Source organism: Nicotiana tabacum, chromosome 5 (assembly GCF_000715075.1).
Source record: "Nicotiana tabacum cultivar K326 chromosome 5, ASM71507v2, whole genome shotgun sequence".
Lineage (NCBI taxonomy): Eukaryota > Viridiplantae > Streptophyta > Magnoliopsida > Solanales > Solanaceae > Nicotiana > Nicotiana tabacum.
In genome coordinates this window covers 2,463,677-2,478,138 of record NC_134084.1, presented here as the reverse complement: position 1 = coordinate 2,478,138, position 14,462 = coordinate 2,463,677, and the positions used below count along the sequence as shown (strand labels likewise).

Sequence of the window (14,462 nt, the reverse complement as noted above, 5' to 3'; positions counted from 1 at the left end):
ATACATCTAAATGTTTAACAAAATATAATATATAAAAAGTTGTAGCCAGGATACACATTTTTTTCTTTATGTTATCTTCTAGTTTCATTTTCTTTCTAATATTTCATACTCTTCAGTTCCTCCATAAAATCAGAAATCATTACCCTTCCTTAAATAACCAAATCAACAATCCCCCTCTTACCAAAAATATGAAAAATTTCAAAAAATTAATACTCTCTTGATTAATTCTCCTACCATTCAGATATGCCTATATATATTTACTTAGTATAATCAGGCTTAATATCCAAAAAATAGGATATTTTTACACCAATGAAAAGGCAAAACTATTACCTATGAACTCACTACAATTACAAGCCTGCGGCAGATTAAGAGTAACAAAATATGCATACATCGTTGATGATAGCGGCTTCATCAAGCTTGTATTTGACTCCCCAAATACTATTACTTGTAACGACATATGTTCTTCTCTTTCCCATTCCATAACTAACAACAGCCAAAAGATTTAAGATGAAAGAACCTTCGAGAGAGAAAAAAAAAATCTTTCTATAGAGATAGCTTCAAATAAAAAAGAGACAATAAAAATGAATAATTATAGATGAAGAGAAGAGAGTTATGTGATGGAGAAGATATGACTTAGTATTTATAGTAAAAAAAAAAGTAACCAATAAAATTGATAATTTAAGTTGAGTAAAAGAATAGATTGTAACGTTTACTGACCATTATTGTAGTTTAATTACCATTATGAGTACTATGATTAATTGCATCAGTTACAAAAGAAACAAAAAGGTTATTTACTACAAAAATTTAACAATTAGGAGCAATACTTTATTAACTTAGATACAAATTCAAACTAGTCGCCTAAGTATTTTGTGATAATTAAATAAAACATTATCATTTTTGCTTGAAAATAAAACTATCAATTCTCATTCCACATTCCCAAAAAATTGCAGACTATACAAAACCTTTCTTCTTTTTACTTTTTTTCTCTCTTATAGTATATACATTTTGGTATATTTTACACTATCAAATTCTATATTGCTCGTACTTTTCAAAAATTGTCGGGTGTGTGTTTAAAAATTGTACATTTTTAAAGGATCTGATGCGAATGCAACAATATTTTGAAGAGTCGAGGCAACATAGATCAAATCCCGACCAGAAAAAACAAAAAGATTTAAACAAAATATTATGACTACTACAAACCAGCAGCAATAGATGAATACTCGTCATAAAAATCAGAAACTCCAGAAGCCAACCACAACTTCTCATTAAAATCCTCCATCATATCATCTGGTACAAAAACTGCTCTACAAAGCGGACACGTCATCTGATCATGATCCATCCAACGGTCCACACAGCTCCGATGAAACACATGCTGACAATTCCTCAGCCGTCTGATCTCATCGTCCAACTCGAACTCGTACAAACACACCGCACAGTTCTCCGGCGGGTCCATTATCTCCGAGTACTTCACCACCGGTAATATCTCCCTTATCAACGCCGCCGACAATGAGTGAAACCGGGGCTCCGAACATGATTCGGGTCGGGTCGGGTATGAAAATTCGGGCTCGAGAAAATCCTCGAGGCCCAAAAGCTTAAATAGTGTGCAAATGAGTTCTTTAATGAAACCCAAAATTATAATAACGTGAAGGAGTAATTTAGGAAGATAAAGTTCAGTGTAGCCTAGTGGAAAACCCATAATTAATCTTTATTTTTTTTTATTTGCTTTGTGAAAGAATAAAAGAAAAAAAAAAGAAGATGAAAATGAAAGGTGTTTTCTTTGAATAGTAGTGTGTGTAGTGCGTGAAAAAAATGGAGGAATTAGTGATGGATATAGAGTTGAGCTGAGATTGGTTGTTAAAGGGGGAATGTTGAAGGTGGGGGATTATATAGGAAAGTATGAATAGAATAAAGCGAAAAAGGGTCAAATTTGTGCCCTTTTTCGCAATTTAGCTAAGAATAGAAAAAGCGAAAAACGTTACTTCTATCGTTTAAAAATAAAAAAATTATTTTCAATATACTCTCGGCTCAAGAAACAATTTAGCTAGCGTTATACGATTACTATATAGGAAAGAACTCTCCTCCCAAAATGCTCTCTCTATCGCTTAAAGATTAGAGTTTAGACTAAGGTATAGTTAAGAGTTACGTCTGATATCCCGTGAGAGAATTATCACCTATCAGTAATTATAATTGTGAGTTAATTAATTTTTGGCTTTCGCTACAAGAAAATACCTGTAAGTTCTCCGTTTATGATTTACATCAATCTGACTCTGTTTAGTATTGATGAACATGCATCTACTGGGGTAGAATTGAATATTTTTCCTTTGAATCACAGAGTTCATCTATTTTACATTGATGCTCCGTCAATGACAAGGTTTACTAACGACAATTAAATTGAATAAATAATAAATATAACGACTTTTTCTTTTCAAAAAAAAAATCTCGAAAAATAGAAACACAAATCCGAGCATTTTTTAAATGATAAAAATGGATTATTTTTTTCCGTTTTGGAGGGGGGAGGGGGGAGGGGGAGGGGAGTTGTAGGGGGGTGGGGTGGGGGTGGGGGTGGGGTGGGGGTGATTAGTGAAAGGGATGTGAGAATGTGTCTTCTATATACGATGATGCCCCATTCGGAGATGTAGGAGTGCTGTCGTATGATTTGTGCTGCTCACCTTTTTACACTTTGAACTGTCTATTTTAAGACTTGAACTGTCAATTTTAAGAAATGAAAATAAAATAAAATAAAAATAAAAACTGTCCATTTTAGATCTACCTTCTTATTTTAGTTTCTTATCCAACCTTAAGAAACTATTTCTACTATTTTTAGTTTCAAGGACGGGTTTTGATTACTGGATTTCACTCTCTGTAATAATATAATTGTTTAACCAAAAATCTGAGTTTTTGGTCAAAGCTAAAAAGAAATTCGGGTTACTGATAATCAGGAGACAAAAATAAAATACTTTTGAGAATGATGGTAAAAAAACAAATAGATGTGTATTTCAATAAATTCTCAATAGTATTCCGTGTCCTTACAAATGATGATACTTCTTCCTTTTATAGATAATTCTAGGTAAAGGAATGAAGCCTCAGCTTTAATGATATAATCATGAGTAATAAATGACATTAAATAAGCCGTTATACAATCATTCCTATTAAATACCAATTTTGTAACGTATCAAGTATTTAATAATGAATTTGGACTCCTTTCTGTCATCAGATCTTTGTCTTCAATGCCTTCTAATCCGTTGGCTGTAAATAATTTAAATTGGTACGAGACTCGTATCTATACGTCGTCTCGTGCCTATTTAAATTCTTCTTCCCGTGGATGTCTCCATCCGTGCCTCTTAGTCAATTGCTGCGTTTTGACCATTTAACTAATCCACGTGTCATGCCACATCATCTTTAATATAAACTCAGTTTTTTCCCAATACAATAATATATTCATAACATTATATTTTGTCACACTAAGGTATATGAACTTTACATATTGTAACTATAAAATCACAAACTATTTGGTGACATATTAAAGTAGCTAAACTATATTTGAATTGTTCAAATAATGCAAAGACTAGAAGATCAAATTTTTGGCGGTTTATAATGCGTCACTCGCCACATTTGCATTTTGACCCTCTGTAAATTACAAAAACAACAAACTCAGTGTATTTCCATAAGTGAGGTCTGAAAAGAAAAAAGTTATGTTATTACAAAACAACGGAATTTCATTTTATAAGGTAGGGTTTTAGTTTTTCACTAGAAGCTCAGCCTAAAGTTGATCGACAGGTTAACCCCGAATGAGCTGATCAACTGGCCGGTTACCCCCCTAACTGACCCCTAAGCTCGGGGAAATTGGAAACTATTGTAGCTTTTCTAAAACGACACTCTCCCTTGATTTTCACAATAATATTTGCGTTGAGGGTAGTTAGTAACTTAGCATGCAACCTTACCCCTATCTTAATTAGAGGTTGTTTTCGAAGACCGTTCACTCAAGACCCTATGTGAATTACACATTAGAATTTAAAAAAAATTGTGTCTAGTATTCTCTTTGATAATTCATATGTAGTACTGTTTCAAATGAATTCATATAAATATGCTATATCTAGCTATCTTGAAATTAAAGGTACTACTATATAGTACTCTTGAAAACACCTTACTTTATATTTTAAAATGCTCGACACAAATAATCAAGTGATTTTGACTTGTTTTAGTTAGGTACCAATAAAGGAACATAACATAAGAAAATGACTCATTTGAAAGCCACTAGACCAATACGTATTTTCAAGTACGTACTATAGTATTGGAATCTCTCAATAATTGATTGAAATGAAAACTGACCACGAGCCATGCAACATTAATTGCAAATTCTAGTTTATTTTGAAAACTTATAATTTAGATAATAATTTCTAGCTTATTTTTATGTCATAAATTAAGCTACACTAACACATCATATCTAAATTAAACCTAAGCATCCGCTTAAGGCTTAATACATGATACAAATTAAATGTACCCTTAAATGATACATAGGTAAATATTCTTCGTAGAAGACTTAAATACACGACAAGATATTGTAAGTGAAAACTGAAAGAATATTTTTTTCACAATCCACTGAAATTTGGCCCTATTTGTTGCTTCGATTTGTCAAATAAATGAAATGTTTAAATGAATAGGCGGAGTCAAGTGCAAAACATGGAAATTTGAAGGAGAAAATTTAATAAAAGAAGGAGAAGAGAAAGAAAGATAAATACAATATATATAGGAAAAAAGATGCAAAGTAGCCGTTTTAAAGGATTATGGTGAAATAGATAGGATCCCTCCATTCTTAACTCGAGGTATGGGAATCTAGCTCTGAATAACAGCAACAATAAACTCGGTATAATTCTACACGTGGAATCTAGGGAGGGTAGTGTATATGTAGACCTTACCCCTACCTTAAAGGTAGAGAGGTTGTTTCTGATAGACTCCCGACTCTGGGTTCTAGCTCTGAGTATAGAAAAGCCCATAGTAGAGAGCACTTCCTTTCTTAATAGGCCTTATGCGACGTGTACTCGGTTAGTCGGAGTTTCAATACGGGTATCAATTATCGGACATAACCCAAAAGAAAAAAATATGGAATGATCAATTCAAAGCCATGGGACCAAAAGGGAAAAGTCATGAAGGATTGTGCAATGTCAATATAGGCATCAAGTGGGGGCAAATGGTTCCAACAATTGTCCCTTTCATAAGCCCACAAACTCTTAAAGGAAAACCAAATTGATCAAGAACGACCCCTCAATCATCTTCTTGAAAAAACCATAGGGCATAGAATACATCATAAAGCTCAGAAGAAAAAAAACAAAAAAAAAAAAAATCAATGGGCACCATGCATTCCTCCAGGGTTGGGCTCTCGCGTGGTTCGGGATTCAATCAGATCTACCAGCTAGTGGTGAAGCCAGAAAATTCAATAAGGGTGTTATGCAAGAGTGTTCAAAATCTATTTTTTTGAATATTTATCAATACATAACACGTAATAGGTATTCAAAATCTATTTTTATTATTATGAATAACAAGTAATATTATACTCCATACATAATATACTTTGTCGGCGAAGAGTGTTCGGTTGACCATCCCTGGCCACACATAGCTTCGCCCCTGCTACAAGCAATCAGTTTACGAAAACGGAACATGGTGGGGTTTTTTTTTTCTTCTTCGATGTTCGATACTTGTTCTGAGGTCTCGATTAATCCGAATTCGCGTAGCGTGGTACCACAATTGTTATATTGGTGTCACATCGTGCCCCAGCATCGTAGGTTGCTCCTAATGATATATAAGGCAGCATGTGCACAAGATGTTGACTGATACTGATAGGCATGGATGGTTGGTGACTAATTATTTGTATCACTTTCATGAATTTGATCAGTCTCATCTTATAGATATGAAAAGAGAGAAAATTTTATGTTGGAAATTGATGTGACTGATGAGTCCCAGCCAACCAGCCAAAGAGCGTGGGTTGATTAGTTTTGAAGCGCGTGACAGTTTATTAGCCAAGTTGGACGAGGTAAAAACTTATCCGTATCGAATGTTATATTAAATTATATTAGTTTATAATGATTAAGTAATAAATTAAGAAGAGAATAAATCAATTAAATATGGTTTCATATTAATCGTGTCTGTGAAAATATATGTCATATTGTATACGGGTGAACTAGGGGTCAGCACACACCCCGAGTTCTAGGTGAGTCTGACGAAGTACGTGCCCGCCACCGAGCCCGACAAGTCAACACCCCCCGAACCTGAAACGAGTTCCAAGACCTCGGAAGGCAGTACAAACGGTTGCATACTACTAACAGAGGGCCGTGATATCCGCACCCAACTGGATATCACGATGCGGATCTCGCTCGATGCCGGTAAAGTATCAGTGACTGATGTACAAGGAGGATATTTTCCCTTTTTAGAATTGTACTAGGGGTAAAATTTCCCTATTAAAAATAAACGAGGGGGTTTCTTATTTAATGGGCACATTGTGACACGCATATCAAGGCAATATAAACTTATTTTTCTGCTTTCTAGACATTGAAAGGTTTTTATTATTCATAGTTCTCCATACACTCAATGTTTTTATTTTATTCATAGTTCTCCATACACATTTGGCTTCGACTAGCGGGCCTGGTCGAGGGTAAGACCACTGTAAAGCTAAAATCTGAGCCCGGACTCAACGTCACAACTGATTTGGTTATTGATTTCATCTTTCATTTGTTTATCTAACATTCTTGATTTCTTATATTGAATCTATCCACATATCCTTAAAATCTCGTACAGATTTAATTATTATCCATTTTAAGGGTAAATACATATATTTATTAAATTGATGTAATTAAAAATACACGGATGTGCAAGTGATAAAAATTCTATTTAACTTTAACTTTAAATAAATGAATTATTTTAAAAAAATTATATTATGTTATAAATAGATTTCTAACGAGATTTTTAACGAGGCAACCAAAAGGCGTATTGTAGATATGTGTACTCTTTTTCCTTCTCTAGAATTTTTTTTTCTCATTGGGTTTTATTTAGTTAAGGTTTTAACGAGGCACATTATATGTTGAATTGACATTCAAAGGAGAGTGTTATAAATAGAATTCTATTTATGGTGAATGTCCATATTTAGAGAGATTCTAGGGTTTATTACTTGGTGGCTAAGTCAACCTCTCCCTATAAATAGAGGGTTCTATTCCATTATATTTCATCCCAAAATTCAATAAGAATTTCCTCTCTGTCTTTCTCTGCAATATTGTTTTTCTACTTTATTGTTTCATAACACGTTATCAGCACGAGACTCTAACCTATTGAGTATAAGCTTTGGGATTGAGCATAATGATTGTCAATTGTTCCATGAACTTCCTTCATGATTAAATTCAGGATTTAAGGTAAGTATTTTACTTTTCTTTTTCAAATTCTTGACATTCTATAATTTGATTTTAAATACAAGCAAAGACGATAAATTGTGATTGTAACTCTAATGGAGTTTGAAAGAAATTATAACCACCCAAAGTGGTAAAATTTCTATGTCTTGCCATAATCAAATTCATGTATGATTGTGGGCAAAGAATTAAAAACCCGTTCCATTGAATTTGCTCCATTCTCATTCCCTTAAGAGAATGTGATAGCAGTATGTAATAAGTCTGAAAGAAGACAAAATTATTACTATGAATGTATAATGAATGTGGACGTAACAATAGACGAAATTATAATCGTCATTATTGTGACAATGAGAACAATAAGGATTCTCAAAAGAATCCTTCACTATGTGAAAGTAATATTTGTCATCGATTTGACATGAGATTTTGTAAAGCACATATAGATGATTATGGTCCATTCATGATGTGAATGTGACAACATGTGATTTATGAATACATATTCATTCTTGGAAGAATATGAGTGTGCTAGTGGTATATACCACACTCACCTCTAGATGGAGGTTTGAGAGGAAATAAGAAAATAATGTCATTATTATAGCATAAATGGTCACTGGTCACGCCAAAATATTCTGCAATGTAATTATTAAAAGACAGCGGTAATGCAAGAAACAGATCTTGCATATAATTTTGACCATAACCATAATGGTATAACTTTTTCTTTAAAAGAGATATTCACCATATGGATGTTGATGAATATGTGATAGTACCAAATTAATTGAGAGCTCTGAAAGAGCCAATTATTACTATTTTGGAGAAACACAATTGATTACCAATAAGATATTGTGTTGTAGTAAATCTCAAAGAAACTTATTCAGTTTCCAAAGTACACGCGAAAGCGGTTGATTATATTGAGACTATAAATAAAGGAAAGATTTAATATCTTTTATTACTACAACTTGTAGTGGGATAATATGTATGTGAAAAGCTACCCGCTTTATTCTCCAGTTTGTACTACACAAATAAAAGAACACCACACTAAAGTGGATGTTTATTGATATAAAAACCCATATCATAATAAACTTGGTGTTTATCGATAATTGCACACGTCATGCTGTAAACCTGAACTTTATCAATATTGATAATTTATTCAGTGGGCATAATTGGTTTGGCCATATCAATTTAAGTATGATGTGCAAAAATAATAAAGAATTCACATAGGTAAATATTAAAGAACTAGAAAGTTCTTTACGAATTCTCTTATATTGCTTGTTCTCGTTAATTAATTGACCAACTAAAATTGGGATTGAATCCCATGAATGCTGGAAATATCAAAAGTGAATATGGGCTCATTCACCTGCCATGTATACCACATAAGATGCATCTATGAGATGGTTACATGTGCGATTATTATTAACCTGCAACTTGGTGTTTGCGAGGTAATTTGCTCAATAATTTAATTTAGAGCATAATTTTCAGATTTTCTATCCAAGATAATTTATCTTGATAAGTTGGGTTACATCACAGTTGGTTTAGCAAAATGATTTATTGAGTGCCTCCACTTAATAGCTTAACTATTGCTTATGAGAACAAAGTTATCTATATTAGTTTGATATAGGTTATATACGAAAGTATATTACATTCTCCCATCACAAGTGCTTCAGGGTCAGAAACCAAATAATTCCATTGTATTATTATTAATGTGCAGTGTATATTTTGATTAGCACCATAACGCACAAAGATGGATTTTTCAAAGTTGAGGAAAACAAGTTAGTTTTTCCAACATGAGGGGGAGAGACGATAAACAGTTGAGAAAAAGTTATGTGGAATGAATTATTATTTGTATAACTAGATCCTCAAATACGATAATATGAACTTGAAGTTCATAAAAAGATAATTCATCTGCAATATATTGCAAAGTATGCTAGACGCATTTGCTGACCCAAAGAAAGTAACTATATTCTCATTGCAAATGCTCCTATTAAGTCCTAGAATGACAAAGTCTATGGTACGCTTAAACCATATAGACAAATCGGTTTCAAATAAACTTCTTGATAAAGAAGATGAGCAAATGATCAAAATGATCATAATAAAGGAGGCAAGTGATCTAGAAGATCACATAACATAACAATTCATAAAATTTCATGAGAGATTCAGGTACCTGAATATATGAATGAAGAGATCTCTATGTTATGTCTATATGAAAATATATTGGAACCGATATAAAATGTTTGTCGACGACATCTATCATAGCGTTCAGTATAGATGAGGATTTTAAGTCTATCAAATATAGACACAAAAGTATTGGCCAAATGGAAGTGACACAATTCAAGTAAAATTGATTCCATATGAAAGACACATAATTTTGGACATGTAGTTCAAACACTTGAAAGTATAAACTACAAAGTCAATGATGTATGCAATTACTTTTATCAATCTTATATGTCTAGCATGACATAAAAACTTGATATGCATCTAAAGTCTATTATATGGCTTATATGACTTAACTTATATGACAATATTAAATCACTTGAAGCATATACAATTCTTGGTCCCAAAGTACCGTATGATAAGTGTAACTTGTGTACATATGTATTTTGCTATAACTATAAGCATGATAATGTGATAGCGAGAATACCTCTATGGAGATATTGAAAGGGCCATTCTACGGCAGTTTATGAAGACATTACATCTCTATCAAGAATGATGATTTCAAGATGCAATATATTCATTCAAGTTAATATGGCTGATTTGTTTATCAAGTCTCTACCAAAAATCGTTTGAAGATGGTGCACAAGATTGGAATGCAAATGCTTAAAGATGTGAATTAGTGCTCTCATCAGGGGGAGTTAATATGCATTGTACTCTTTTTCCCTTACAAAGTTTTGTCCCACTGGGTTTTCCTTGCAAGGTTTTTAACGAGGCAACCAAAAGGCGTATTGTTAGATATGTGTACTCTTTTTCCTTCTCTAGATTTTTTTTCCCATTGGGTTTTATTTAGTTAAGGTTTTAACGAGGCACATTATATGTTGAATTGACATTCAAAGGAGAGTGTTATAAATAGAATTCTATTTATGGTGAATGTCCATATTTAGAGAGATTCTCGGGTTTATTACTTGGTGGCTAAGTCAACCTCTCCCTATAAATAGAGGGTTCTATTCCATTGTAATTCATCCCAAAATTCAATAAGAATTTTCTCTCTCTCTTTCTCTGCAATATTGTTCTTCTACTTTTATTGTTTCATAATATATTATCAATAAATAAAAATTAAATTCACTAATCAAGCTATCTATCAATGGCACTATATATGGCTTTATTAGCAGCAAATTAGGGTAAAAATAGCACAATGTAGTTAGTTTTCGGACTGGTCATTCAAAAATAGCCAGCGTTTATGAAGTCAATGAAAAATAGCCACTATTTTGCTGCAACAGAAACCGGTCCAGCATAATATACTGGAGTTCGGTGCACCTGTGTATGAACTCCAACATATTATGTTGGACCGGTATACTTTGCCGATTCCAGTATAATATACTGGCGTATTTTCCGGGTTCTGAATAGTATTTTCGCTCATATTTATCTTTGCATGAAAAGTGACTAAATTTCGATTACTTTTGAAACTGGCTTATTTTTGAACAATCAATTGTAAATGTGGCTATTTTTGAATTTCTCCCCCAAATTAGGACTTAATTAAGCGAGCTAAATCCCCACCCTGATGATTTTATTATTGGCTTTAGTACTGAATCATGAATATATTTAATCCAATGCTATTCCACTTGCCATAATTTGATGATTAAATATAAGAAAATCCAGCCGTTCTAGTTAAATTAAAATAAAATTCTTCCATGGTTAGCCCCAAACATTTGGATAATTATCATAATTAAAATATCAGAAGCTGCTAACCACAAAGGCTAAGTGTAGGATTGCAAGGCTCCACCTGATTCGAATACGCTTCGAGTAAGGCCATTAAAGGGTTGAAGCGTCCCTATTACAAAACTTTTTCATTTTTAAGGCTTCAATCCGAAAGTTCAGATCAAGAATAGACGAATCTTATCTATCCCATCATAATCTTTGATAATGTTTACCACGTTAATAATAACTTGAGCGCTAATACAAGTTTCTTTTTTATCACGATTAATTATACATGTGTGAGTACTGCAATTATTAGTATGAAAAGAAAAAGTTGCAGATCATCAAGTGATTATTCTTTAGGATCACGTTAATTAAATTCTCCTTGTCCCCTTTTATGTTTTTATTTTTGGGCATAATGCAAAATTGTCCGGTCGGCAGAAATTAATTGCATTCACTAGCCAAAAAAATAAAAAACATTATGCATTATGATATATATATAAAATACATATATATTTTGCTGCCTTAATTTTGCTGGACAAAATAAAAAAAAACTTATATATATATATATATATTCCCCTTGTTTTTTTTACTATGTTAGATGAATAAGTGATAATAGATTCAGTGAGAAAATAAGATGTGAAGATTCTCGAATCCAACTTTAATAAGTGGAAAAAATCTTATAATTTAAATTGAAATCTTTAATCTCAATACTTCGATCTTTAGAATATGACTAGGATTGAAGGAAATTTCAAATAGGCTCTTTTCGGGTTTAAAGTTCTTTTATTGAAAGAAATTTCAAATAGGCTCTTAAATCTTAATTAATTCCCATATCCTAATTATAAGCTTAAAATCATTAAGTATTTTATGTACTTAATTAATTAAGCTTAATTAATTTCAAATGGTTAGTATTTTATGTACATTATATTTTTGAGGTACTTAATGGAGGTCTGAATCTTAATCATTCAGATCTCAGACATTAATTGCGTTTGTTTTTAAAGTCTCAATCTTAATTATTCAGATCTTAATCATTAAGTGTTTTTTTTTTACTTCATGATCATTTAATGGGTCTGAATAGGTCTGTATGATTAAGATCTATAGCAGAGACCTAATTTCATTAAGATGCTATCACATATTCATTATTAACTATCGTCACCGCCTACCATTATCAACTACCGCCATGCCACCACTACCACCATACTCAACCACCACCACCACCCCCCACCACAACCACCTCCACCACCACCATGCCACCATCATCCTCAATCATAGCCTCCATTATCGACCATCACCTACTATCCCCACCATTCCGACCACCATCATTCTCACCCACAATCAACACTCATCCGCCTCAGCTACCACAACTGACCACCCCAACACCATCAACAACCACAGCCGGCACTGCCCATCATTATAACCTACCACCAACTACCCACCACCTTCCTCAATCACAACAACTACCACCACCCGACATTATTAACTATCACTACCCACCACCACCATCCTCAATCATAATCGCCACAACTACCAATCACTGCTAGCTATTAGCATGAACTACCGTCATCAACCAAAACTACTACCAACCACCGCCTCTAGTCGACATTCACTCGTTAGCCATCACCACCAACAACTATCATATTTTAAAAAACTATATATTTTATTGATAAAATATTAGATTAGTTAGTATTTTATTTGAATTTTATGTTTATTAATTTTCAAATAAAGATAAATTTTATACATTCAGATGTTAAAAATCAAACAATCTTAATTATTTCTATTCAGATCTTAATACACATCTTAATATATTCAGATGTGTATTCAGATTCAGATGTCTTAATCTTAATACACATCTTGATATTCAGATTCAAACGTCTTAATCTTAAAAAAAAACAAATGAGGCCATGTAGTGTCATAGTTAAGTTTCATATTCGTTACGTGTAAGTGTTATCCAATTTTTCGTCTTTTTATCCTTTAAAAATAAAGTTCAAGTTGGATAAAATAGTCATTCAATTTATTTTTTTAATATCTAAGAGTTTGATATCAAATAAAATCTTTCTCATTAAGTCTTTCCTAAACTATTTTTCTTTCGTCCTACTAGGAGATCAAGTTAGTTGTGGAACCCAAAATTTGATGGGGAGGATTTTTAACAACCCGAATAAAAATAAAAATAAATTAAACAGCAAAAGAACAAAAGTAAAGCAAAAACAGAAACTACGCCAACTTCAGAGTTTTACCTATTAGGATGGTTATATTATAGCTTGTATATGACTTTCATGTCTAATATGCAAACTTTTTGATATAAAAAAGGACAGCTCGGTGCACCAAACTCCCGTTATGCATGGGGTTCGGGAAAAGACGGGATTGCAAGGGTCTATTAATATAACAAACCTAATTTGAATAGGAATCGAATCCAAACCTTATTTTGACGTAAATTGTGATTGTTGAAAGAGCTACATCAAGTAAAATAATAAAGGCATAGAGCTGGTTAAAGAAAAAGAAAAAAGAAAAGTGGATGGGTGAACGCCTTGGGAAGGATCCGAAGAATATTTGGGGCAAGTAATTTAATCTAACTTATCTTATTTTCAAGATTATTTGTTACATTTTTTTAGTTATTTTTCTAAAATATTTCAGGCAAGCTGCATTTTATCTCTAATATATTCACAGCCATGAACGTATTCATGGTAATATTTCTAATGGTTGTATTTACTGTCAAATATGGCAAAATGTTCGGCTTGGCTTCTTTTCTATGAAAAACAATGATAATGTTGTTAATCCTCTTCCGTGTAAGAAAAAGTTTTCTCCTATGATATGTTTTTTTTTTTTTCTTGAATTGAATGGTAATTTTTGTACTTATAATTTTTTTTTGAAACTTGTGGTTACTGCCAAGGTTGATTTTGGAATTTTAAATTACTTAAATTAAAACAAATAACTTCCGAAAAATTTATATTTAAAAAGTATCGTAAATCGTTGAATTTACTTGAGAATATTATATAACAAAATCTCAACTTTTATATGTGTTTCTCTAAAGAAATAATTGTTTATTGCTAATACAATTATATTTTGCTCACTAAGAACTAAACAACTAATAACATTCCACAAGGTTATGAAAATTAATTGATTTAAGATTAGTGACGATTAAACCACAAATTTCAAAAGTCCGTTTTCTTTTTTAAATTCCGTACCCAATCAAATATTGTCACATGAATTAAGACTAAGGGTAGTACTTTTACA

The 14,462-nt window shown here is 32.4% G+C and overlaps 1 protein-coding gene across 1 annotated transcript; it reads right to left on the bottom strand.

The window, feature by feature from the left end:
- Positions 1–313: 313 nt before the first annotated feature.
- Positions 314–1,877, bottom strand: LOC107803516 (brassinosteroid-responsive RING protein 1-like). Its single transcript, XM_016627258.2, has one exon. It carries the CDS (start codon positions 1,694–1,696, stop codon positions 1,193–1,195), a length of 504 nt encoding a protein of 167 aa, XP_016482744.1. The 5' UTR covers positions 1,697–1,877; the 3' UTR covers positions 314–1,192.
- Positions 1,878–14,462: the final 12,585 nt, after the last annotated feature.